At 35.5% G+C, this 22,557-nt stretch overlaps 4 protein-coding genes across 5 annotated transcripts in view; 2 read left to right on the top strand and 2 right to left on the bottom strand.

Moving 5' to 3' along the window:
• The window catches only part of LOC117422421 (myomegalin-like), a 59,234-nt gene extending 52,884 nt beyond the window's left edge, over nucleotides 1-6,350 (bottom strand). The window contains exons 1-2 of the mRNA XM_058987057.1: nucleotides 6,069-6,350; nucleotides 636-706 (exon numbers count right to left, since the gene is read on the bottom strand). Of these exons, the coding sequence (XP_058843040.1) occupies nucleotides 636-706; nucleotides 6,069-6,121 (124 nt within the window). The 5' untranslated portion in view covers nucleotides 6,122-6,350. The remainder of the gene's footprint in view (nucleotides 1-635; nucleotides 707-6,068) is intronic.
• A 521-nt stretch (nucleotides 6,351-6,871) lies between these two features.
• Nucleotides 6,872-11,355, top strand: LOC117422160 (peptidyl-prolyl cis-trans isomerase-like 3). Its single transcript, XM_058987062.1, has 6 exons — nucleotides 6,872-6,977; nucleotides 7,354-7,428; nucleotides 7,515-7,608; nucleotides 8,073-8,140; nucleotides 8,680-8,798; nucleotides 10,561-11,355. The coding sequence occupies exons 1-6, from the start codon at nucleotides 6,975-6,977 to the stop codon at nucleotides 10,685-10,687; spliced, it is 486 nt and encodes a 161-aa protein (XP_058843045.1). The 5' UTR covers nucleotides 6,872-6,974; the 3' UTR covers nucleotides 10,688-11,355.
• A 708-nt stretch (nucleotides 11,356-12,063) lies between these two features.
• LOC117422500 (meso-2,3-butanediol dehydrogenase-like) lies at nucleotides 12,064-15,094 on the top strand. The gene is made up of 5 exons (XM_034908983.2): nucleotides 12,064-12,089; nucleotides 12,760-12,764; nucleotides 12,886-12,922; nucleotides 13,490-13,553; nucleotides 14,207-15,094. The coding sequence occupies exons 1-5, from the start codon at nucleotides 12,064-12,066 to the stop codon at nucleotides 14,363-14,365; spliced, it is 291 nt and encodes a 96-aa protein (XP_034764874.2). The 3' UTR covers nucleotides 14,366-15,094.
• A 360-nt stretch (nucleotides 15,095-15,454) lies between these two features.
• The window catches only part of LOC117422435 (collagen alpha-1(XXVII) chain B-like), a 154,829-nt gene continuing 147,726 nt past the window's right edge, over nucleotides 15,455-22,557 (bottom strand). For both annotated transcript variants that reach the window (XM_058987052.1, XM_058987053.1), the window contains exons 52-61: nucleotides 22,006-22,059; nucleotides 21,479-21,514; nucleotides 21,333-21,350; nucleotides 20,976-21,011; nucleotides 20,222-20,248; nucleotides 20,012-20,077; nucleotides 19,627-19,795; nucleotides 19,161-19,270; nucleotides 18,558-18,776; nucleotides 15,455-17,577 (exon numbers count right to left, since the gene is read on the bottom strand). In XM_058987052.1, the coding sequence (XP_058843035.1) occupies nucleotides 17,431-17,577; nucleotides 18,558-18,776; nucleotides 19,161-19,270; nucleotides 19,627-19,795; nucleotides 20,012-20,077; nucleotides 20,222-20,248; nucleotides 20,976-21,011; nucleotides 21,333-21,350; nucleotides 21,479-21,514; nucleotides 22,006-22,059 (882 nt within the window). In that variant the 3' untranslated portion in view covers nucleotides 15,455-17,430. The remainder of the gene's footprint in view (nucleotides 17,578-18,557; nucleotides 18,777-19,160; nucleotides 19,271-19,626; nucleotides 19,796-20,011; nucleotides 20,078-20,221; nucleotides 20,249-20,975; nucleotides 21,012-21,332; nucleotides 21,351-21,478; nucleotides 21,515-22,005; nucleotides 22,060-22,557) is intronic.

The raw sequence follows: 22,557 nt of genomic DNA, 5'->3' as shown, positions 1-22,557 counted from the left end.
CACTATTTTATTTAGCAAACAAAAAAAGCACAAGACAGGCTAATCAATGTATTGATAATATAATACATATTTTCACATTTACAATAGGCCGGACTAAAGTTTAGATTTCAATCATGTTTAGTAAAAAAGATTGATCCTGTTTCTTAAAACTAAAGCATATAACTTTCAAGTCTAGCTGCTCATGTAACTATCATCACATCTAAAACACATAAACAACTTTGCTTTGGACGCAATTACAATTGCACTGATAGTTCTGAACAATTACTTCTTTGTTTATTTAAATCCCATCTTACTACAGCTGCTTCTTGCCTGACACAGTCCTTCCTTGGAAGTGAGCCAACCGACAAAATAATTTATACAAGTTAAAGTTGCAACATTAGTGTCAATAGAAAACAAGCTATTAAGTATTAGAAAAAAAAATACATTTAAAAATCGATGGCAAAAAAAACTGTACACAATTATGTGATTCAATGTTTTTTTTTATTTAAATTAAAATACTGAACCTAAAGTACATTTATTCTATTCTCAATCTTAAACTGTATGAAAGGAACCCTACACAATGTATACAGCAACAACAAAACAAAATGTTGTAATTATATATAGTCAAAAACTTAAGTGTATTTTTAGGACCATACCTGGCACATAATCCTGGGAGTAACTGCTGTCTCCAACACCTGCCATGTCGGGGACCCTGGACATGTTGGAACTGAAAGGAGAGCAAACAGACTTGTACAATTTTCAAAACCACTGCATTGCAACGATTATATCTTGATCGCATAAGGCGGCAATTTGAGGTGTTGGAAAATATGGATCCATCTGGAAACCTGATCCGAAATGACACCTCAACAATAGCAGCATTTAAAATGATAAATATCTGGCATGCAATAAATAAAAAAGACATTATCTAAAATAGTAACAAAATCCACAAATTCTACTTAACTAAGCAGTGCTGTAGGGGGGTCTTGGATTACCTACAGCCATTATACTGCAGTTTATTCAAATAAATTTACAATTTCAAAAGAAAGACTTCTTTTCAAAAAGAATGATTTACAGTACTAAAAAAAACACCACACCACCAAAATAGGAATCTGATTGTAATAAAAAAAACACTTAATAGCATGTTAACCTGGGTTATTTCTGTTTGAAATGTTTGATCTACGGTAATAAAGAAGAGCTCAACTAAAACAATTATAAAATAAAATCTGACATTATTATTATAAAACTAGGCTTTTAAACAGGAATTTAAACAATAATAATCTTCAGCTAGCAACATTATTACTGTAGATAGCTGACCATACATCATGCTATGATGTAGTTCAAAAACTCAATATTTGGAAAGAGCATCACTGCTGTACTGAGATATGTTTCATCCAATCAAAACATGTCGTGTGCTGGCAGCTTCTGTAATCAATTGATTGATAACTTCCTATGATTGCAGGCTTGACCTATTTGGAGAAGAATGTTAGATATTGCACTGTTCTGTTGCTGTAGTACAGAAAAGTTTACTGCTGCAAAATGGTCTTTTTATGATGATGAAATAAAAACTACAGAATTTGAAAAACATACATCTATAGATTTTTTAAAAATAAATAAACATTGTTTCAAATTCGTCAGCTATAGTATCGGTTGTCTTTCTTTTCTTTTTTTCTAAAAAAAAATTCCATGTAACAGTGAGAAGCAAACAACTTGAGTTTTTTTAAGTTAAAGTTGTTTGGTCCTAGTGTATTTCTGTAAAATGAATGTGTTTTTTGCTTAAAAAGTAGGAGTTAATTAAAGACAAAAGTAAATCTGACCCATTGTTACAAATTAATTACTTTTCTTGGAGTGCGATTGAGTATTTGTGGGAAAAAATGCTTTGGAGTCCATTTTCTGTGCCTCAGATAAAGATAATGTCATTGGAATAGCTATCAGGGAGTCAAAATGATTTAGGCTTTACAGAGGAAACCAGACCCCTGCCAAAAAACAAGAACCAGTAAAGTTAAAGTAAAACAGCTTCCCTGTGCAACACAACATGACTTTCAGATGCACCAACTGTACTGTAAAAAGTGCCAATACTGATAATAGTTCTTATATAAGGCAAGTCTCTAAATGTCTTTGCAAATGCTGGCTGGCTATTGTATCATCCATAACTTCAAAACCATTCAGTCAGGTCATCGTGTCTGTGCAAAACCTTTTCTAGGTCATCCTGGTACAGTCAGCATGCACCTCATCCACAGCAGCAATACATCAAATATTCAGCATGAGAACACTGCAACCTAAACAGCACCGGGTATAGACCCTACTATACATGCAGAGGTGAGCACATAAAACATAACAATTATTGATGTGCTTCCATTTCACCAGCTTTCACTTTGCTTTTTACACAGCACGTAGGAATCACTATGCATATACTGTATTGTATTGGAGCGTGTACTTTGGGGAAGCTTAAAAAACTGCAATACTACTAGTATTCAAACCTTACTATCTCTCACGTACTGTAACTGATATTGCACTGATAGCTGTGGCAGGTGGTTAGTAAGAATTGCTGTTCATTGATGTGTAATGAGTTGTCCTGGTTTTTCATGTTTCAGCACCTCCTACATTATAATTAGGGCTTCTGATTTTCAGTTTTAAATCTATAAAAAAAAAATTAAATCGGTTATATCCAATAAACAAACACTGGAAATGGTTACTCAATTAACGTTGATTTGACCCCTTTTCCCGGTGAAAAAGATAAATAAAAATACTTGCAAATGAATTTTGTGCAGTGCAGTTGGGCAACGTCCTTCCTTCCTAACTTGTATCTCGCATGGATTCGTTATGAATACTTAAACCCACCCAAACTACCGAGTGGCAGCACATTCCTACCTTTCTATTGGAGGATTGTAACACGCTCTGCGAGATTTAAAACAAGATTACAAGAAACAGAGGATTGTTCTTGCCCTCGAGATTTAAAGCTATATTCCAGTTCGATAGGGAGTATTTACATGTTCGTGACCATAAGGATTTTGTTGTGGAAGGCAGCAAAGGAAATAAGGTACAATTGAAAAAGTGTGCAAGTACTGTCGAGTTACTATACATATTGTGACAGGAAAAAACTAAAGTAACCAAAAACAATATTTTCATACAGTATATAAAAAGCGAAAGCCCCGTAAAAAAACGAAAAACAGAAGCCCTAATTATAATGCGAATGAAGCTGGTTAGTAATGGAACAATTTCCAGAATGCACAATCCTGGATACCAGAAAGAAACAACTGTACAGTATTATTAGTAATAAATAAATAAATAAAAAGCATACAACACATGAAAAAAGGTGATTTTTATTTATTTATTTTTTATTTTAGAACTTCCCTTGTTCTTCAGAACTTCTTTTGAAGGTATTACTATAGAAATTACCAGGTACCAGGACTCTCAGGCCCCTAGTAAATCTGCTCTGAACTGCTCGATCTTATGACAGCATGGAAATCCCAACCAGGCTGCACGTTTACAAATAGAAGTTGTTCATGTATGTAAGAGGGGGAATAGCTAATTTAACGTCAAACTCCTGGTTCCTGATCATTTAACGAATATGCTTAATTGGATGTAGTTCTGAAACCAGGACTGGGTGCAGGGCTAATGGAAATGTTAAGCCCTGCAAGATACAGTCAATTTCATCTAATGATTTTTGTTAATACAAAGAAAGACGCAGATCCACTCATGAAGTTTCTCCAATACACCTCCAAGCACAAGGTATCATTTTAAAGTACTACAAAACACATGTTTTTTTCACTTAACTACTACAGCAATTAACATCTTACACAGTTTAGCCTCTGCTTTACCAGAAAAAGACTTGACTGTCAAGTTTCTTTGCATTCCCAAAGATTAGAGCAAGTAATTTAATGCTGGCCAACTACTTTCTAAAGCAAATATTCCATGAAAAAGCCCTTAATTAAACTCCTAGCTCTCTGGGGCCATAGGTTTTATTTGAACAGCATGAATCTTTGAAGTTGCGGATTGGGGGGAAAAATGATGACCACCCAGGAAATGCTGTAATCTTTTATTTACTTTTTTTGTAATCTTGTTAAAGTTACAAACCCAAAGACCACTTACCACTTACAGGAGTGCCTGGAACTGAAACAAAAGCTGGTGCATGTACAGTACACCCTTAATATAACTGAAATCCCATTTGTAATCCTTGAACATGCATTTGACCTCTTCAGGAAAATCCATTAAGTACTCCATTATTAATGTGGCTGCAAAGTTTGGGCATCCAAGACAATGAAACTTGTCAAACCAATTAATCCACACAATACATCATCAATAACTTTAATTTTGCCATAGCAATATGCACAGAATACATAAAACAATAAACACATTTCACCCAGGAGAATTAAATCCTTAATTCTCCTGGGTGAAATCCTTTCCACCCCTAAAACACTGTACCAAGCCATTCCCCACTGCTGAAGGCTTTATCTGGAATCTCATTTGTAAGCCCTTGCAATCACAGGTTTCAGACCCAACCTGAAACATAATGTGTGGCACCATGGAAGTGGAGACTTAAGACCACCAATATAATGGTAATTACTGTACTTCTGTTACGTGCCATGCTTAAATTACCCCTGCTTTCCAATATGGCTAAACCATACTGTGCTATTAATACTTTTTTTCCTACTAGAGGGATTTCCTCCAAAACGTTATTCCCCTTTTGTTATTTCGGTTTTGCTTTCTTAATGAAGAGATCAAATCACCTCATCACATGCTGTAGTGGCTAATCAAAGCTAAACTACAGAATACTAGTACCACAGACCAACAAGGATAGTTTAAAATTGAGCAGCATTACCAGATACTACAGCTTTAAATAATTTAACAATTGGTTTGGTGCCATGTGCAGCCATTAAATGACAATTCCAAACACCTTCCTTATAACCACACTGCACCTCTAGAATTAAAGCATCAAGTTACACAGCAACAAGTAATAAGACACCTAGGCTATCAGTTACAGCATCATCATTATCAGTTTACACCTTGGTGACCTGGTCAAAACGACAGGGCTTTCATCTTTGAACATGAAATGAAACCTATATTATTTGGTAAAATGACTTTACAAATTACAACACATGACAGCTGCTTTTGAGAAACATTAAAGCCATTGTGAAAGACCAGTCAAAACGTTGATATAATGTTTTCTGTTATTACTGGCTTTGACGCAATACTGTACAGGTAATTCTCTTATTGCAATTAACTAGAGGACTATCGATGTTTTTTAACATTCATGAGGTACTTTCCTTTCTTTAGGTTGGTAGTTTCCGCTTTCATCTAAATTGACACAGATGACAGAAGGTATTTTGTAACATGGTGCGTTGACAAGACACAATGTATGTTTGCTGCGGAAGGAACTGGGTAACTGTACTGGCCTCTGAAGTTGCGCAAATCGTATTGTCAAACCATACGCCACAAAGGCTAATAACAACAACACTGGCAAATAAAAAGAACAGTCCGACTGGCAGTGCTTTATCATTTAACTTCTTTCGTCTCGTCGCCAGCAAACTTATCGATTAATTTATAGTTCTTAAACTGTGACATATTTATAAACAACACAGAGCGCTCTCGACTATTTTCTTCTCCGTGCCATCATCAGCACAGCCACGATACCGTTCATTTCCCTGCCCACTTATACATACCTATTGGAAACATGCCAACTATTCGAACAAAATAACGCGGTACATGCATTTGTATTTATGTTTGTTAACAACTCTCAAGTCTTGAAGTTATTTTGTCTTTTGCTTTGCTTGACCATACCAGTAAATTGCATCACCACGATTTTTACACAACTACAAAAACGTGGCGTATGTCGTACATGATGATAATAATAATAATAATAATAATAATAATAATAATAATAATAAGCCTACTACAGGACAAACATATAACAAAAGACACCAAGTACTGAAAATGCTTTAAAACTAAAACTTAGAAGAACACAAAGAAAAAAAATCAAAGAACATCTGAACGCCCGGTGACAACCTTAACATCTGACGTCTTGTAATTTTAATGTTTGAAATTTTAAAATGATGTAAATTTAACTGACATACATCGCTAAAAGTGCATACCTGCCACTGAAATCGAGAGGTAGGGTCGGGTCTTCCCCTACAACAGAGTCCATGATTGAAACGTCCTAAGTCTACTCCGTGTGCATATCCCAGTGTAATTAATACTCCACCGTTAGAGGGTTATTTTAAACTTTATCCGCTGAGCTAAAATTCAAAGCGATCGTTACTACCGCCATTTTAGAATCGGTGTACGTCACGGCCGGTGCGGACGCTGAGTTGGAAGGAAGGGCAGCGTCTCAGCGTCAGCACGCCTGTGTGACAGAATCAGCGGAACAATGATTGGGCAACACTAATCCACTTCTCTTGCATGCTTTCATTCAAACTTATACCATGTGCTCAGCCTACGTCTTGGTTAACAATACACAATTTAAATACAGTGTCATTTTTGCAAATTGCATGTCATATATACGGGCTAGCGGGTGAGAGATTTTCAATGATTTGTATTGATATGATATCTACCTGATGTCCTTATCTATGATCTATCTATATGTAAAATATTCAAAGGTTATGTTTTGTTTCTCTGAAGTTCAGTTTGTTACCCTTCACACAACCAAAGTCTCCAGTGATAGTAAATGAGGATTTTGCTCCTTTGATTACTATGTTGTGGATGGTTAAGCAGCACAGCGCGACCTGTTGCATGGAACTGTGCTTTAAAATCCCATAAAAGGCAGAGTGTGTTACATTTAACCCAGCATTACAGCATTGTATTGCACCTAATTCACTAAATTGTATGGTTATGTTAGTAAATGAGACAATGATTCAAACAAAACTGCTGTATGCATGTAGGTCTATTTACATTTTCTACAACGGAACACTTGCCTGTTTTGTCTGTGGTGTTGGGTAGGAATTGTTTAGGTGTAACACCCACGGCACCTGGTGTGGATATTTGGGTATTTTATTTCGAGAATGGTAAATTGCATTATTTCTAAACGCTACGTGTTTAATATCCTTTCCAACATGATAATGTAGAGTAGAGTGATAATGTAAGTTTCTTAGTATTGTTGAGAAGTGTGGACCCGCGTATTTATACTAGAGTTTAGAAACTGGTGTCGGTTGTACCACAGTAGATGCTATACTGGTATTTCAAATTTGTAAGTATATAAATTGTAATGTACATCATACTGTATAGATTGACATATGTATGACTTTTATTAAACAACTTTTAAAATGAAATGATTATTGTACAGTAACGTATTGAGAAAACAACTACTATGCAATGAATCCGTTTTTATGACAAACCCCAATGCATGAAACACATTTTCGCTTATACGTTTCTCTCAATTAGGCAGTGACGTTGCACTCAGATTTGGGAGATATTAAAATCGAACTTTTCTGTGAACGAACGCCAAAAGCATGTGAGGTGAGTAAACACAGCAATTCAGATCTTGTGAAAATGGTGTTCCGGTATACTGGTTTACTAATTAGTTGTGTTGTTTTAATTTCCAGAATTTTCTAGCACTCTGTGCCAGTGGATTCTACAATGGCTGCATTTTCCACCGGAACATCAAAGGGTTTATGGTACAGACAGGCGACCCCACAGGTAACTGTCCCATCTCGGTCTCCTGCAACAAGGGACACACGTACACGAAGTCCAAAGTACCGTATGCGACATAAATAAATACATGCATAAATAAATGAGCTGTACACCACCTTATTTTTCATACTTACCGCCATAACGTATATAAACACAACGGTGTTTCTACCTGGCCTATGTGTTTCATCAAGTTACCTATATGGTATAATTGTGAGGAAACTCGTGATCTTTACCACAAGTTATTGAGAGTATCACAATATGGATATACTGTATTTAAAGGCATTTGTTTGTCTCGCTGTATGTCCAACTAGCATCTTAGCTCATGGAGATTTAGCTTTTTCGTGACATCTAATTTAGTATTTACTGCTGTAGTGGGGGACAAATGTCACTGACACGCAGTATTTACAGCCATAGTCAGATGGGTTTAAGTTTGTAAATGTATTTTCCAAGCCCCTAACTTTCTTGCAAAGGTACAGGGAAAGGTGGAACCAGCATTTGGGGACGGAAATTTGAAGATGAATATAGTGAACATCTTAAGGTAAGTATTTCTAGTTAACCTGTATTTCATAATCTTTTACCTCAGAATCATAAGTTATTTTTTTTACATACTAATGTAAAAACAAGCTTCAGTTATTAAAATAGGATCCTCTTTGTGGTTTACATATTTTTAGAGACACAAGTGTTGTATGTTTGGTTTTCCTGACCTTGTTAAACATGGGTCATTATTTTACACTTGTGTGCTAGGCATATATTGTATACATATAGTTACTTCTCACTTATTTTTTTTAATTTAATACACCTAAGTCTAGAACGGATGTGTGTAGTGTGAACAACTGTGACTAATATTTGTGATAACCCCAAAGATTACTAAAGTGGGTGTAATGTGAGATTTATCTTTATCAGACATACCTAGAATTTTGGTAATTTACCCTACATGACTTGTGTTTGAGATATTAATATATTGCAATAAAAATGCAACTTGAAAGACATTAACAAAGACATGTGAACCTTTGTCTATTGTGATTACTGGTTGTGATAGGCCTAACTAACAGATGCGCATGCTATAATTTATTTCAGCATAATGTCAGAGGAGTGGTGTCCATGGCAAACAACGGCCCAAATACCAACGCTTCACAGTTTTTCATCACATATGGCAAACAGCCTCATCTTGATATGAAATACACAATATTTGGAAAGTAAGTCTCAGAAGAAATTCTTAAACATTCCTGTGAGGTGCTGCCTTCATATTTTCAGTGTAGTAAGTAGTAGTGAGGCCTTTTAACTTCAATATTTTGGTTTCTGGATGATAAAGACCCAACGCTTTGAGATAATGACTTCAAATTGGTAGTACAAAACTGTATTCTAGGATTCTGTGCATCAAATTTGATCATGGGTTTCGTACAAGAAAAACGAACAATTCTGGAAGTTAATTAATAAATCTGCTGTCACCTCAGAGACCACTTAAGGTTCTACTGACTTCATATACAGTCGCAGACAAAATTATTGGCAAACTTAATATAAGAATTCAATAAAACATGTTACATATAAGCATTTAGTGAACTTTAGCCACTAATTTGACAAAGACTAAAATATACAATTTCTGGTAGTTTAACAAACAATCTTTATAAAAAAAGCACATTAGCAGTTTAAAATTTTTGTTCATGACAAAAGTATTGGCACCTTTACATTAAAAGTGTGTAAAATGTAATATAACTAATTAAAAAATATATTCATTGATTAGAAACCATTACACAGTAATTTAGCTGAATTATAAAGTCAACAGCCAGAAGAACATTTTTGCAACACAGCAGATGGTGGTCAAGACAAAGGAGTTGGATTCACGTTAGAGAAAAGCACTCGTAGCAAACTACAACAAAGGAAATGCCTACAGAGCAGTATCAAAGAAATATGGAAAACCAAAATCCATAATCGGAGCAATAATCAAGAAGTACCAAAGAACAAATTCAACTGAAATACTTAAAAGAATTGGACGTCCAAAGAAAATGATGAGTTGAGCAGGTAGAAGAATCGTCCAAGCAGCTAAACAAAATCCAGGATTAACAGCCAAGGACTTAAAGAAAGATTTAGAAGCATCAGGTATAATAGTGCACAAACAAAATTGTACATAGCCACCTGAATACAGAAGAGCTGTGTGCACAGAGACCTCGCTGCAAACCACTTTTAAACCAAATTCATAAAACTAAACGTCTAAAACTTGCCAAGAAATATGATCAGGAATCTGAAGCATTCGTCATCAAAATTCTCTGGTATTGTGCACAATACTCAGTAAGTGTTTTCCTCTTGCGCCCCATTTTCAAATCAAACTAGTAGCTGTCAATGTATATTCCTATAATAGCAATTTCAAAGTAGGCGATTTGAATGACATGCGCTGTAGTTGGCAAATGAAAGTGCACAGTCGATCTTGATGATTGACAGTCATTTAAACGAATGAGAGCATTCTAGCGCTGCTTCAGCCAACGAGGTCTGTCAGGACAGAATGAAATTACTGATGGTGAAACTACACTAGCCTATTAAGGAACCACTGAGTTGACTGACAGCGACCCCTAGCCATTCAGAGCAGAACGGAGACAGGACAGACAGCAAGTATAAAAACTACACAGACTAGAGATGATTTCTTAAATTATTATTTTTGGTAAGAAAAAAAAATAGCGAGTGGTTTTACTGACATTTATCCTATATAAATGTATTTCAGTCAAACTCATATTTTTGGGGAATTGGACATTTAACGAGCTTTAGCGATTTAAAACCGAAAAGTAGCAAGCCTAACCATAACATTCCTTTTGCAAAAATTGATCTATTTGAGCTCTAGGGGCAAAGAAGATCACTGAAATCATTCAATATCTGCAAATGTGTATTGCAGCTGTAATCATTGTTTTGCAGTCATACCTGTGTAAATCGGTAGGTGTTCTGTAAAATGATGCCCTGCTTTTCTTGTAGGGTGATAGATGGATTGGAAACGTTAGATGAGTTGGAGAAGCTTCCGGTCAACGAAAAGACATTCCGCCCATTGAATGAAGTTCGCATTAAGGATGTTACTATGCATGCTAACCCATTCGCAGCCTAGCGTCTTCCAGTGGCTGCTTTAGAAACTGCTGTGCAATGCTTTTACTGTCAAGGAAACATCTACGATAAATGGGGAGAAAAACACCAGGGAATGCTGTTTATTAAGGTTGTACCACTCTTTACAAAGGATCCTTTCCGGAAGAGAGAATGTATTTTATATGTACAGTATCTCACAGTGTTCAATGTGAACCAGTACAACAAGGAACATGTTGGTTTAAATGTATTTAATTCTGTCCCCAGCTCCAGCCTGTTACATGGCCACGTGGTAGAAAATTAGTTAACTGGAGGATTAAAATGCCTCTGCATCCTAAAGTATCAAATAGAAATGAGCTATTCAAGCAATGGATGTTCAAAATAGAAGACAGCATTAAGTTATAGGGTCTTTAAGTGCATGTCCCAGCTAATACCATCGTCACTCCCTGTACAATATCAAAAAACATGTATTGCTTGTTAAACCCAAGTTGAACCAAGAGAGCTTTGGGTCATTTCATTCAGACTAGGCGAAGCTGACTGTCTGTACAGTATGAAGCATCTCACTTGCTTAACTGTGTAATGTATTTTTTATTGCAGCTTTTGATAACCTCAATACAAATGTTGTTTACTTGTATCTGATAAAAATGAAATTTCCAGGTTTTGTTTTAAATAAACTTTTTTTTAATGCTGAGTAAACGTTGAATTCTTACATTGTCATTTCTGTACAAGAAGATAATTGAATACTACCAGTATCCCAATGGGTGGAAAAAGAGTATCTTTCAAGAGACATACCATTCTTAGTAAATTATAGTAATTTCTATCCTTAGACACATAAAAAAAAGGCATGTTTGTTGTATCAACATGTCTTTTGTGTTTTGATACTTCATATCTCTGGTTATTGGTGAACTGCTGATCAGTTCTTGATATATTTAATTTTTGCAATAATTAATATAGATGAACCTGCTTTATATAAGATTGCTGTGCTTGCGTAATTCGTGATATTAAACGGGTTTCACATTACCAGTGCGAGAAAAAAATAAAATTAAAGGTGAATTAAAGAGCAGTGTTTTAATACTGAACATTTAGTCGTTCTGTACATTTAAACAGATGCATACAGTTTACTACAGGACAGATGTTTTGTATCATTAACTGAAACGAAACAGTTTGTGTCATTATGTTAAAAAAGGCATGAATTGTCGGCTGATGAGAGCTATCAATTAGGCGTTGCACTTGGTGTTTTATTTTTTTATTTATTATTTTTTGTGTGTGTGTGCATTTGTACAAAACTGACCATCCTAAAGAATACATGTGGTGATGTTGGTGTTTTGTAAATGAACTGTATCCCGTTAAGACCGCCCACGCAGCATTTGACAGGCTGCACAAAATGTCAGTTTATCAGCCGAGATGATTATTGGTTGTTGCGTTGGACGGTAAGTCTATCCTGTGGTTACTTGGTAAAGTCCACGCAGCATTTGCACACGTTCTTTTAACTGTCCAAGTTGAATTGTTTAGATTTGCACATGTGATTCTGACATTGACAACATCAACAGGCGATGGAACTGAAAATAACAAGCAGTGTATATTGCGTCATACAAACCAACGTGATTGTTCATTGCTTCCAGTAGCTTGACATATACTGTTGCAAATGTTTCAACTTAAGAAAACAAACCAATATTTATTTAAAACAAACAAACAAAAAAAAAAACACGAGAAACACTGGCCATACCGTTTTAGAAAATATTTAATATTTCAGCGATTTAGAACCTATTAAGCATTGTGAAAATATTTGCCATTTTGTATGATGTAAAAAATGACTGCCCTTCACTGTATTCAGGTAACCGTATTCACGTTTTTTGTAATTGCTCTTATTTTGAAATCGTTCTTATACATTTATCGTACTTACAACTTGCTCTTAATGGAATTTAATCTTATAACCATTTTTTTAAGTTTAGCTGCTCTTAGCTAAATACATGGAAAGAGAGACCCTGACAACTCTGCATGAGCTGCAGCCTCAGCTATAAGACATTCATGAAGATATGTTAGTTAAAGATTCAGTTTAACATGGAGTTTGTGTGTTTGCGCTTCTGCTTTGTAAACCAGGAGGGGTATCTAGATAACGTATGTTCTAGATCTGTTTCATTAGACATATTTCATAAATGCTATATGGTTGAAAAAAGTTAACCTCAATCCATTTATCTACAGTTAATATTTAATGTCTTCTTTCAGAACTGGCTTCTAAACAGGTGCGTGTGAATTCTGTTTGGTAAGTTAAATATGTATTATTGCAGGCCTTCTCAAACTCGGTCCTGGGGACCCCGTGTCTGCTGGTTTTCATTCCAACTGAGCTCTCAATTACTTAACTAGACCCTTCATTGAACTGATAATTTGCTTAATTAGACCTTTTTACTTGTTTTCAGCTCCTAAACAGTTGCAGTTCAAGTTACTTATAAAATGTTACAGCTAACTTGAAATCTGCAACTCCTTAAGAGCTGAAAACAAGTAAGAAGGTCTAATTATGCAAATTATCAGTTCAATTATGGGTATCTTTAAGTAATTGAGAGTTGGGTTGGAATGAAAACCAGCAGACACAGACCGAGTTTGAGAAGCCCTGTATTATTGTGTCGTGAGAATTAAAGTAATAACTATAGTGTGAAGTTTTGGAAAATGTCAAACTTCATTCTGTGATTTGTCAGTTATGTTAGCCAAATATCTTGAAAAAATCCAGTTCTGTTTTAGAAATCTTGGAGCAGTGGTTCGCATCCCCTTCCCATTTTATGAGTGTACAGGTAATTTAAGATCATTTCAAAATGCCAGTTTTATTCCCCTCCAGTCCTGGTGTAATCATCACGGAAGTGCACAAACGGGCAGGTCTTGATGAAGAACAATATGCCAAGGTACAGCCAAATTTTTTGTGTTTGTATTTCTCCTTTGGCCATTTGTCATAGAGAATGAACATCAACATAAATTCTGTGCATTTATGCCCTGACAAAACAGGCCCTTTACACACTGCATTTGAACAGCTTGTAGGACTGGCCTATATTCCACTGTGGGCAAACTACAGGGAAATTGCCCACTCCATATTAAATATATGATGCAGGCAATTTTCCGCTGTGGAATAAACAGCCCAGTGAAATTTCACCCATAATAGCATAATTAAAAAAAACACCAACCTCTTGTAATCCACAGTCAAAGAACCAACCCTCTTTCTTAGTTATGATTCTCCAGTTAAATATCAATATATCTGACTTGCATGCTTACTTTCTGTTGAAATGGTTTCTTCATAAAATATCCTAGTTTAAGGGACTTGCAACATGAAAAGAGTAAAAGGAAACAGAATTACAGTGTGGTATCACCTATAACCTTACTAAATTACATAGGTCATGCCTTATAATTGCATCATCACGGGGAACAGGGCACAAGTCTCTGTGTTACAATATTAACAGATGAAAATACCTTTGATAGAGCAGACTGCAATACAGGTGTAGAAATAAGTGGACTAAATGTTCTGTGTCTAAAAAATGTATTTGATGATTTGTTTGAATTCCAGTTTCTAGAGAAATGCAAAGAGACTCATGCTCTTGGAAGACCCGGAGAAGTGGATGAAGTTGCTCAAGCAATTGCATTCCTGTCTTCTGACGCAGCTTCCTTCATCACAGGAGTGAACTTACCAGTGGATGGGGGGCGGCATGCAATGTGTCCCAGATAAGAAGAGCAGGAATGCTGATGTAGTCTGCCACTAGGGGGCAGTATTGGTACATGAGATTAACAACCACATCTAGAATGTATTGTTGTACTTTCATTAACAAAAAAACCCCAAAAAACAAATAACCCACAGCATAATGCAGGTGAAAGAACTCCCAATTCACTGATTTGTTTCTGCTTAGTTATCAGAAACTAAATTACAAGTATAAAATTCCTTGTAGAACAGTTTCTAAAGTTGAGCTTAAGGGGCTTTTTTGATAAGTGTTTGGAAGGCTTGCTACTTTCCTGGGGTAAGCGCAAATACACTGATGGAGCTGACCAGCTGGAATGAACATGTATGGCTGCTTATTCAAATTCACTGCCAGTGGCTGTATGTGAGGCTCGAAGTGTAGAAGCAGCAATTATAAGCTAAAAGCTTGAATTTCTGTTGGCATAAAATATTGTCATCCACATAATGTTGACAGTTCAGCTGAGTGGGTTATTAACATACATATAGCCCCACTGCAATGCACTGTGGGCCAAATGGACTCTTGAAAGTACAAGAGCTGCGTTTCCATTGCCCAAACCCTGCACTCTCAGGGCAAGCAAACTGGTCCTTTCCTCCCTCAGCAAGCCAGTTCATTTATGTCTCTTTCTCACTGAGAAGCAGTCATGTACAATCTCGTTAAATTAATTACTGCAACTTTTATGTGTGTAAGACTGTAAGTGTAAAACATTAGTGTGTCTTTGGAAATGCCTTGCACTGTTTTGTGTGTTTTGATAATGGGTAAATATTTCAGCAAAATTATAAAACTAAACTTTAAAACAACAAACACATGAAACATCAATACACAGCGTGTAACTCTCTCCACTGGAATGAGACTTGTGTACCACAAATATTCAGCGCTTTCAAATGCTCTTACTACAGTAAATACCTCTCACCCTGGGCTTTAGCAAGGTATAAAGCCAGATTGACTTAAAAAAATGCATTCATAAGAAAAGTAGCTGTATGGATTCTAGACATGTCAAGCAAATGAGAAAAAAATGGAAAATGGAAAACGGCATAAGTGCAAGACTACAGTTTATGGAATGAATTTTAAACACTAAAGCCCAGTTCGTTTCAAATATTTATTGAACATCTGAAAATTGTTAATGCAAGACAATGGAAATTACTGAAGACTGTGTATAGCAGAAGACATTAGAGCTACAGGAAGTAGGACAGAGCAATGAAGATCGCTGTACTTATTTAAAAAGGCAATGTTTGCTAAAAAAAACTAAAAAAAACCTGTTTTTGGCTGTTATTTCTTAAATGCCGACAGAATTATAACTACAAAATAATAATAATAATAATAATAATAATAATAATAATAATAATAATAATAATAATAAAAAAACAATGAATGCTACCAGATTTGTATGTTTAAATGTGAGGTATTTTGATAATTATTTAAAGTATATGTTACTTGAACAGATGAAATGGATAAAAACAGAACTTTTCACATATTCTTCATACTGTTCTTTTTGTTAACACAATGAAAATACAGAAGCACAGAAAATATTCCTGGTACAGTACAGTTCTGATTAATAGAAAAACACTGACATTTTTTCCTTTTAAGCACCAAATTTACATATTATAGCAAGTTAAATTCTATAAGTAACTTCAGAACCTGGTGGGTGCTGAAGCAAAAAACAAACACATTTTTTTTCACTTTTACCTAAACAAAGAAAACCTTATTAGGTTAACATAACCACATTTTCAAAAACATTTAAATAACATTAAATTAGCAGGAAGGGATCCACTGTATACAACAAAGCTTGCACAATTATACACAGTTTGTTTTCAAAACAAACAAACAAAAGCTTACTATTAAAAAACTAAATCTTCTCTAAAGTTTTTTTTAGATATTAATTACAGCAATTGGGGGTTATGTACAAAAGAGCTGAAAATATATATTTTTAAAAAAAGTTATGTTTTAAAATTCCATGTAGATTTTAAGTACAAGGTTTTGCGGCATGAATGGAACACGTCACATTAAGACCTGTTTTTTCTATTCTTTTTAAAGTTTATAAAAATATTCCCTTAATTAAAAGGCACTTAAGTTAAAAGGCAGTTATTGCTCAATAGTGCGACAGCACTGCTGACTTAAGACACAAAGCTCTACACAGAAATCTGTGGTTATAACAGCACCAGGTAATGTTTTTTTTTTTTTTTAAATATGTTGAACGAAAAGCTAATGAGAAGTGGAGCACCATATATTAAGAGATGGGAGGTAGACCGACTATTAGAAAGACCCCCTTAGGAGTCACTCCTAATATGTATTTCTTTTCAATAATTATTCTTTACATCAAGAATTTCTAAATTCAGGAATACTAATGATAAAATTGGGAATTAGCTTAAATAATTAGCCAGGCAAATTCAAAACCTACTTGGCCAAAGCCTACTTGTTATTAGAATGATCTGTGGGTGCAATGACTGGGCATTAGTAAAAGAAAATCATGGATTCTACTTTTGGATGCATCCAAATATGCATATATATTTATAAATATTTTTTAAAAGGAACCCCTGAATTGCCTAAAAGTTCTGCACAAAAAAGCTGATTTTTTAAAAATCTCTTCTATTGCACTGTCAAATTATTTGTTTACATAAAGATATTTAACTTACAAAATTACAAAAGACTTTAAAAAAACAAACAAAAACAAAAAAAACTTTTGGTATCAATTTTCAGATATGTGAAAAGAATAAGTTAAGATTTTTGTCCCAGAATGATTCTTTGGCAGATGTTGAGATTGGATATCCACCACACTTTGCCCAAAAATAAAACATTTTCAAAGCGCAGAACCGTTTCACTGTAGTTTCACTTGTCCAAGAAGACGTTGTATATCCTCTAGTTCTTCGATAGCTTCCCCATGTTTCGGTCGTCCTATTCGACTAACCCTTTTGCAGCTCTTGCAGTTCACACGTGCTTTAAAACAGACTAATTCTGAAAACTGGTTGGAAGGGATTAATCCACACTGGTCTTGAGAAAAATGTGCTGTTAAAAAGACCCAAGCTGAAAGAGATATGATGTGGTGTGCTAGCCAAGCATAAGTTTATAGGAAACATACAGGTCCAACTTCTAGGTGGTAATGTATCCCGGGCTTCGTTGGTGGCAGGTTAAATACATCTACAATAGGAAGCAGCTTTGGGTCCTGGGTGTGAAACACAAAATGCGTCTGATGCCAACGTCCATCTTTAATCTAGAAAAATTAAATAAATCAGATAACTGCACAGTTACAACATTTATCCACCGAGTGGTACTGTGTCACATGTATACATCCCATTTAGTAGTAAAACTAAAAGCAATGTTAACACTTTCATGCATGGTAACCTCATACAAAAAAAAGTTAACATTCCCACTTGGATCATTTTAATTAGCAGTTTTTAAACTATAAATAGCCTGGCCAAACAACGGTCGGGAGTTCAGTTCGAAGCGACAGACAAGCAAACCAAATGTGAGAAAGCGAGCGGGTCGGGAGAGGGGAAGAGGGAATGGACTCGCCCCAGGGTTGGCTGCCAGAGCGGGGCTGAAGGGTCTCGTCTTCCAGAGAAAGCCACAGCTCCACATGCTGTAGGAGCGTTATATCCAATAGCCTTATAGCGAGGGAGCACTGTATATTATATATAATGTGTCCAAAACTATATTTTTTCAGCTATTTTCAATATTTCATGCATGAAAAACAGTTAAGAGGAAGTGATTTGAGATTATTTTGTTTTATCACTGACCAACAAAATTCAGCAACCAAACCAGGGATTACTCTACATCTGTTTCTATTTACTGCAATAAATTAGGATTTAAAAAGCTCTTAGTGTGGTGCTCGCCAGGAATGCATAGATATGTTGGGTTACTTACAGTAACCCTGGTTCCCTGAAAGAGAAGATGACCACCAACAACAACAACAACATTACATATGGGATATGCCTGCCTATTGGTAGGTATTTTCTGAGCTCTCTATACCAGAGATACCGATAGGCCCCTTCCTGGGATGACGGCCTCGGTCCCACCTACCGAGGGATTAAAACCGTCATTTCACAGAAGTCATTTCTCTTTTTTGCATCAAACCCGTGAGGGTGACCGATGCGACCTTGCGGTTGGTGGTCATCTTCAAGACAATATAATATCGAGTTCTGTGAGATACAAGGTGATTGTCAGAAAGTCTAATCTAAGGGAGTTTCATACCCGGCAATCGTCCTTGATGATGTCTGGTAGATTCTGACCTCCCGCCTCAATCGTTTGCCCATTCCATGACTTGAATTTGACAGCATTTTTTGCAGGTTTGTCAGATTTCCCATATTTCCAGACCGGAACGTTCAGACAGTGGATGATTATATGCTGCACAGCTTCCGAGCTTAACAGGTGCAGAAAATTCATTTGGACACGGCCCACACCAAACTCCAACTATCAAAAAAAAAAAAAAAAAAAAAAGGTTTTAATTATCTGAAACAATTTGGCACAGTGTAGTGCATTAACCCAACGCACGACTTAGCACCTGCACCTTTACCATATTCATATAACATAAATGTTACAACAAAGTTTAATTAAATTCTCGGCTACTGTATAAATGTATTGCAGGATTATCAACATGTTATTAGATGCTTTAAAAACAAGTTCAGTTATCTGCAGGAAAGACCACATCATAGGATATTAAGTAGCTGCCAGCTATTATACCACAGCTTTTTTATGACATATACTTGGATATGTTTTATTATTATATTTTAATTGTGTTTCTAAGCGATTTTTTCTGTTTTAAATGTTTTTTCGTTTTTTACTTGAACAGTTTACCTTGGAAACAGAGACAGGTTTGAGACATGTCTGTCCACCACTGGTAAAGTTACATGTCACCTCAATGGTGTCCGAGGAGCAGCCAAGATTTGGGTCAATCCAATAAGTGCCTAAAAAATGAAGTCATAAAAGAAGGAGGGTTACCTTAAGAATATCTATTTTAAAATCTCTACATTTAGTAAGAATGAAAAACCCTTAAATACATTTCAGAATTAAAAATGCATTGTATGAGAAAATAATAAAAACTTCAGTATTAATAATAATAATAATAATAATAATAATAATAATAATAATAATAATAAAATATCCAAGCACTAATATCACTGATGAAAATAACCAAAAATGTGTGATTCTAATTTGATTGTGATTATTACACAGTGCCATCTAGTGGTTGAACATTATAATTACAGCTCATTTTTTTAGGACAATCTTTCTACATGTACAAAAGTACACTCTGTGTCCTCACCATCGCTCATTCTCTGTTCGCAATCCTTGAGGTCTCTGCAGATGCGTGCGGGGTTGTGATGGGTTCCCAGAGGGTTTTTGATGCTGTGGATCAGGTTACTGAGGTAGTGCAGGGTCTTAAATATCTCTGTTCCCTGGTCCAGCATTGGAAGGTCCAAGTTCGGATAGTTCTGGAAAAGAAAGGGGTATTTTACAAAAAGCACATCAAAATCATTTAAAAACAAGTCCTGAAAAAAAAAAAAAAAGTAAAAACATACAGTAAAAAAAAAAGTCATTTTTAGTTTTCTAGCTTTAATGTTATCTGTGGAAGTGTAAATTCAAATGCAAAATGTGAATTTAATATACAGGATCTTAATAATAAAGAATATTTTGAAAAAGTATATTACCTCTGTCCTGAGTGCTGTGTTTGAGTCAATAAAAACCTGCAGAGCAGCACCAAGAGCTTCGTTTTTCTAAAATAAAATATAATATTTAGTTATAAATATAATTTGCTACTTCCAGCAATACTATTTGTGGAGACATTAAGTTAAAATTTGAGGCTTTGAAATGTGTTTTTGTTTAGTGTCAACAGTAATTTTGTTTTGGAATGTACTTACAAGTGTTAGTGACATTCCTGGAGGACCCTAAAATAAACAAACAACAAATTACAATAAACAAACAGGAAATTACAAGGATTTCTTCCTTAAAATGGTATCACACATTTGGAATACTGCCATTTACACAACCCCCTAACTCAAACGCATAGAACTCAAGCACTGTTGGTCATGAAAATAAACTGGATAAGTCATCAAAATCAAAGTGCTGGCAAGCTCAAGACCAGTTCTAAAAACGTAGCCAGTAAGACTATTTTGCTGCTTTGGGAAAAAAACGGTCACATCAGACAGCATCCTGGCAGCGGGCGGGCGGGCGGGGGGTGGGGGGGGGGCAGTCAATTACAGTAGTACCACCAATGACCACAAGGTGTGCTGTATCTAAAGCCTGTAAACCCATTATGGCTACTATTTGATAGCTTCCATCCTTGGGATTATTATTAACAACAACTATACCCGTGGGTTCCTCACACCGCCTGAATTGCTGTGTTCTCTAACTGGACTGGTGAAAGGTTTTGTTTTCACAGAATAACTTACGAGGACAGTTTTAGCCACTCTAAAGCGTAACATACGGTGTCAGCAGTCGTACACGAAAGGTAATTCCCTTTCTTTGATTCTGAATGTCAAGATAACAGCAAGAGGTTTAAAGCCACGGTTTCAGCTGATCTACAACAAGTTAACAACAGAACAGTGCTCTATTGGAACATCTCCCTTGTGTGATGGCAGACTTCTCACATGCTCTGAAGTCACAGATACATACTGGTGGTCCAGGGGGTCCACGTGGTCCTGGTGGTCCCTGAAAGAGGAAAAGGAAGGAAAAAAGTGAACACCCGTCTGCAGATAAATAGGATTAAAATACTGACACACAAGAGTAACCCTCATTCTTTTAAACCTGGAAAAAGGTCTTGTGTACTTAAAGGTTTCACCACTTTTTGTAAACAAGTTTGTTAGTAACAACCATTTCTGCCAAAGCTATAGTCCTTAAAGATTTGTTACCTATTAGTTTTATATCTACAAAAATGTGTCAATTACACATTGGATAAGTAGCGTATATTTATAAAGGCATTTCAAGTTAAAAATAATACAAATAAATCTGATAATATAAATGATTACTTACTCTTGGTCCTTGTAGGCCCTGTAGGAAGACCAAAAAAAAGACAAAGTTGAAATATTTTAACAAAAGAAGATTCAGTATTAATGCATTACAATATAATATTGGCATTAGGAATGAGCATTTTAAAAGCATAATAAATCATTACTTACAATTTCACCTCGGTTCCCCTTGTCCCCTTTATGTCCCTGAAAAACAAAACCGAGAAGAGCACAGAGTTACAAGATGACTTTAGCTGGATTCGAACCCTTGAGAAGCCAGTGTACTAACCACCTGCTTCACTGGCCTTCTAGAAAGAAGACTATTACACTACGCATTATACTATGATAGAGTGTCCTATTGCGCTAACAATGTGGCTACATGTGTCATATTGACTTGAAACAATGCTTGTGTACATAAATCAATCTTAGGAAATAAACACGATTATGATTTTCTGTGTGTATTTTCAGCTCCCAAGTGAAAAAAAAAAAGTTTCTAATTTTCAGAAATTGGAATACAAGAATTGTTCTTTTCATCCTATTTAATTTAGTGTTGTACTTTCCTAAGAGTTAAATTAACTTGTAAATGTCCATATTTTTAAATAATCCCCAAACTTACACACACACACATACTAAAATAATGTTTAGGCAATAATAAACTAGCACTGTAAATTACAATAAAAAAAATGTTAAATGCTTACTGGATATCCAGTGGGCCCTATAATTCCTACTGGACCCACCAGGCCTTCTTTTCCCTGAAATGAAACAATGCATATAATTAAATAGGCAGTTTTATATCTGACACTAACACTGAGTTTGTGGGATCAACCCTTACTAATGACCTCAATGGTTCCAGTACCAGCTCTATACTCAGTAGCACCTGGACTCTTAACACGCTAAGGGTCAGGGTTTACAATACATTACACTGTACTGTTTAACATCCATGAACGACCTGTGGGTGTATTTATACCCTTTGTTTCTTGAGCGTGATTTAATTAAATACAGTCGCCTCCGGCTAAGAGAACACTCCTCGGGAAACAAGCGAAGTGTTCTTATAGCTGAAGTGTTCTCTAAGACGGAGTGAGCCACCAGACACAATATGAATCAATCAATAAATAAATACATATTCATGTCATGATGCACGTGCATCAACATATGAAATGATCTGAATAAGTAAAAGCAAAACAATAGGCAAGTGTATGTAAATAAACTATAACAGACAAACTAACAATTAAACTAAAGCAAAACAACAC

Source organism: Acipenser ruthenus, chromosome 15 (genome assembly GCF_902713425.1).
Source record: "Acipenser ruthenus chromosome 15, fAciRut3.2 maternal haplotype, whole genome shotgun sequence".
Lineage (NCBI taxonomy): Eukaryota > Metazoa > Chordata > Actinopteri > Acipenseriformes > Acipenseridae > Acipenser > Acipenser ruthenus.
The sequence above is the reverse complement of the archived record's forward strand: the minus strand, read 5'-3'. Positions and strand labels throughout refer to the sequence as shown.

What these genes read in the sequence shown, in the direction of transcription:
- LOC117422160 (XM_058987062.1), top strand. An exon ending in AATATAGTGAACATCTTAAG is followed by an intron (nt 8,141 to 8,679) that starts GTAAGTATTTCT and finishes AATTTATTTCAG; the next exon opens with CATAATGTCAGAGGAGTGGT. An exon ending in AAATACACAATATTTGGAAA is followed by an intron (nt 8,799 to 10,560) that starts GTAAGTCTCAGA and finishes CTTTTCTTGTAG; the next exon opens with GGTGATAGATGGATTGGAAA.
- LOC117422500 (XM_034908983.2), top strand. Translation starts at nt 12,064, where the DNA reads ATGATTATTGGTTGTTGCGTTGGACG. An exon ending in GTGCGTGTGAATTCTGTTTG is followed by an intron (nt 12,923 to 13,489) that starts GTAAGTTAAATA and finishes ATTCCCCTCCAG; the next exon opens with TCCTGGTGTAATCATCACGG. An exon ending in ATGAAGAACAATATGCCAAG is followed by an intron (nt 13,554 to 14,206) that starts GTACAGCCAAAT and finishes TTTGAATTCCAG; the next exon opens with TTTCTAGAGAAATGCAAAGA.